Source organism: Melopsittacus undulatus, chromosome 10, assembly GCF_012275295.1.
Source record: "Melopsittacus undulatus isolate bMelUnd1 chromosome 10, bMelUnd1.mat.Z, whole genome shotgun sequence".
Classification (NCBI taxonomy): Eukaryota; Metazoa; Chordata; class Aves; order Psittaciformes; family Psittaculidae; genus Melopsittacus; species Melopsittacus undulatus.
The window spans coordinates 23,735,213-23,738,952 of NC_047536.1; the positions used below are offsets into that span (position 1 = coordinate 23,735,213).

A 3,740-nucleotide genomic window follows, 5' to 3' on the forward strand; every position below is an offset into this window, starting at 1 on the left:
TAGAGGTGTGGAGGTATAATCTTCTCTATCATGGACTTCAGTTAGAGCCAGTCTCATGTTGCCAACACAAGCCTTATATCAAGCTACATGCCAGCATCCAAACGTCCTGAAATATGCCCATGGTGGAGAGACATATAGAAGCACTGGATTTATTGCTACATCCTTGTAAACATACTTCCCCTAAAGGTAAGAATCTAGTTAACCTTGCTTGAGGGTAGTGTATGTTCAATGTGTCATATTATCTTTCATGACATATCCATGTGATCAACTGTTCTGCTACCTACAACCACACGACTCCACCACCATGTCCTCATACTGCTTGTAGACCACGTTGTTTGCAGAGTCAATGAAAAGAATACTAATAGGACTCAGCCTGGTTGGGACACAGCAAGTCGGGGGGGTTGATTCTGGGTCCATTGAGTTCATTAATGTTTGGATTACAGCGTGATTGGTGGGCTCCAGATGGGATCGAAGGGGGAATTCACAAAGCCCTTCGCAGTGATATGCTTCATACTCTAGCGGGGCTATTATCCAGTCATCCCAGCCCATGTCCTTAAAATTCACATGGAGGGCTTTTCTGCTACACCTTGCCTTCAGATTCTTAGTGGGCCTCTTCCCTTGGCGTGTTGCTAGAGGAGCTCTTCTCTTCCGCCTTTGATTGAACAAGTACTCATAAACAGTTTTGTCATCTTGGCCAGATCTAGCTTTGATTTCATTGAAGAATAAGTCTCTTTTTTTTGTCCTCCCAAATACCAAGAAGAGGGCCTTTTCATTGACCTGTCTTCCTGTTCTGTTAAATCCCACACTCCTGAGATCAACAGCTCTCCCCCTGTCAAAAGTTTCCAGTTCAAAACACAAGTTAACCAAGTTTTTAAAGTTCCTGAAAAGTTTCCAGATGTCAAACACTTCCCACTTTGGTGTATCTGTGATACTGACAGTCCGAGAGTCCAGGAGTGTTGCTGCTTGTCTGTTTGTAGAGCAACTGAATAATTTCACTTGGGAAGTTTTTCCAGAAGAATGAGGCTTCCATGTTTCAGAGGGCTTTTTCCTTAATATTCGAAGCTCTGCTCCCAGCAAACCATCTTTTTCTAATGCACTGATGTCAAAAATGTATTTTTGTTTTCTTACAGTTGGCGCTCGCTCGTCTAAAAAAAGCAAAGCACACACATGTTTAAATGTGTATCAAACATAGATCAGCATCAGTTATTCATTTCTTAATGGTTTTCCTAAACCTTGCTCATAAGCCTAGAAGTTTCCATTATTAGCCCACCAAACAGAAACAGCAGTTTTGGCCTAAGGAACCAGCTCTGTGCGGGACTCAGAAGAATTCAGTGACTCAAGAGGGAAATGAGTTTCTGAGGTATTTTAGTAGAAATCTCATTTCTTTCACCATCTTTTCTAGCTTTAAAGTAGCAATTGACCAATTGAAAAATAGTCCTTTTCCAGGGCTGAGCACTCACTGGGCCTATTCACCACTTCCATCCCACTTAAATTACTGGAACAGAGCTTCAGTGGTGCCCAGGCCTCATGCTGGTTCCAAACATGAGCAAATCTACCCTTAGATGATACAACAGTGAATTAGTCCTTTAAACCCAACGTCCCCTAGGAACTGCCAGACACAAGGATAACTGCTGTATTAACTTAACTCCACATGATTCACAGCTTCTTCAAACTGGGCAGAAAAACACACCTCCCTTTAACCTGACGGTACATTTGCTTGCTAAAGCTCTGGAGCAGCACTAACAAGGAACACGGCTGAGCCAACATTTTAGTGACAGCGTATTAATAATGCCTTCCATTGGCAAGCCAAGAACCTGAATGCAGCAGCGTATCATCCCTTCCCAGAAAACAAGCTATTCATAATTGAATGGCAAACAAATCCATTCCTGGCTGAGTTTCCATCACCATCCACCTTATCAGCTGTAGCCTGTGTTGCTTCCTTAAATACATGACAAAACTCCTATTAACGTCACGGGAAGCAACATGGGGCTCCCCAACCACAGTGGTGAGGTGAACATAATTCTTTGGGAGCCTGGTTATTTCTGGTGTGAAAGCAGACACTAGTCCAAGTTTCAAAAGAAGTTTGAATGTTGAACCCCAATTGTGGAGTCCCAGAATTTACAACTCCAGTTAGTCTGTGCTGAGCTGTGGGCTTTGGTGAAGAGAAAGCTGGTGGCACCTGAAAGCATGAGCTTCAAGCTAGTACAGATACACCCACCCTACGCTATAATGACTCCTGAACAAATCAGGCTGACCCATCGATACTGGAACCTGTGGGTTTTCTTCACTATTCTGTTCTTAGTATATCCTGTGTTTTTAGACATACTTACAATGAATCTAATGTTAGCAGCTTCCAGGAGTTAGTTATGCAGAGCAAACAGGACATAAATGTAAAAGGTTTTTAAACACCTAAGTATGCAAAGATGGATTGATCAATATGCATCTAAAATATTTTCTAAATGTTTTGTTTGGCTGCCACACAACCATTGAGCTCTGCCTCTAACTGCATTCTCCAGGATAAGGCAGGAGGACAAAACCTGCTGCAAAGTTGTACAATTTCCATTAGAAAGAGCTATCTGACCTTAAAGAAGGATGATTATTTTCTAAAACTCTCCACATGTATAAACACACTCATATTCCTCTCTCTGCATAAACACACACACACGAGCTCCTTTCTTACCTTGTCCTTTGTCTATAAAGCTGGTTATTGTATTGGCAAGTCCAGCCTCCAGTTTTACACTTCCATTAACACCTTTTCTTTCTGCATCTGAGAGAGTCCTGTACAAAGAGAGCATGTATTCATGTGGCGTTATAGGGGGATGTCGGAAAGTTTCCTTGGCTTCCCTCTGGGTTACAGGCTCTTTAGTCTTTTTGGTTTTGAAAGCATCAGTGTCAGTACTGCTTGTGCCAGGTTTTTTCAAAGCCACCTTGCTGCTAAGATTCTGAACCTTTGGAGTCACTGTCCTTACTCCAGTAGGTCTGCTGGGGAGATGTCCTACCTTGCCCTCCGTGGCTGTTGTTCTTGAGAGAACTTTCTTTGATTCATCATTCTTGGCCAGCAGAGCTCCAGCCTGAACAGTACTGCTTTTAGCCCTAGCCTTTGAGGTCCCAGTACTATATCCATGGCTTGCAGTCCTCAGTGAACCTGCACGTGCTGAGGGATTTCTCTCTTTTCCTTCTGCTTTTAAAAAACCTAGTTTAGATCCTGGATTACTCTGGCCTACTTCAGAATTACTCAGCACTCCAGGAACAAGATCCAGAGACAGCCAAGTCAAATGCCAAAGCAGTAAAGTGAGAAAATGCAGGATTTTCATCCTCTGGTCTTCCTCTGAATGCCACTAAAGAAAAAATCAGAAAAGGTTCCTCCAGTTTGGCAGAAGAAAACATGAAAGAAATTAAAAACCAAAGTCAGAAAAAATGGTTTTCGTTTGAGATGAAAACATTTCAAATCTTGTTGTTCAATACTTGTATCCAGTCCCATAGTGGAAGTGCTCATGTACTCAGACACGGTCTCCCCTGATTTCAGTGAGTAGCTATAAAGAACTTGTTCTTGAAAAGAGAAAGTTTACCACCTCGTTTTCTTCTGTAAAACTGACTGAAAACTTGAAGGAGTCCTGTTTAAATCCAAGGGCTTTTTTTTCCAAGAAGGAAGAATGGCGTAATGCTGCCTCTGTGTTAAAAGGTTTTTTTAACGTTTTGAATCCTTTCCAGTGAAAATATTTCACACACAGAGACCTGCA

The 3,740-nt window shown here is 42.1% G+C and overlaps 1 protein-coding gene across 1 annotated transcript; it reads right to left on the reverse strand.

Annotated features, from left to right (window-relative positions):
* Positions 1 to 254: 254 nt before the first annotated feature.
* GDF5 (growth differentiation factor 5) lies at positions 255 to 3,314 on the reverse strand. The gene is made up of 2 exons (XM_005147529.2): positions 2,681 to 3,314; positions 255 to 1,145 (listed from the first exon to the last, which is right to left on the reverse strand). Exons 1-2 carry the CDS (start codon positions 3,312 to 3,314, stop codon positions 277 to 279), a joined length of 1,503 nt encoding a protein of 500 aa, XP_005147586.1. The 3' UTR covers positions 255 to 276.
* Positions 3,315 to 3,740: the final 426 nt, after the last annotated feature.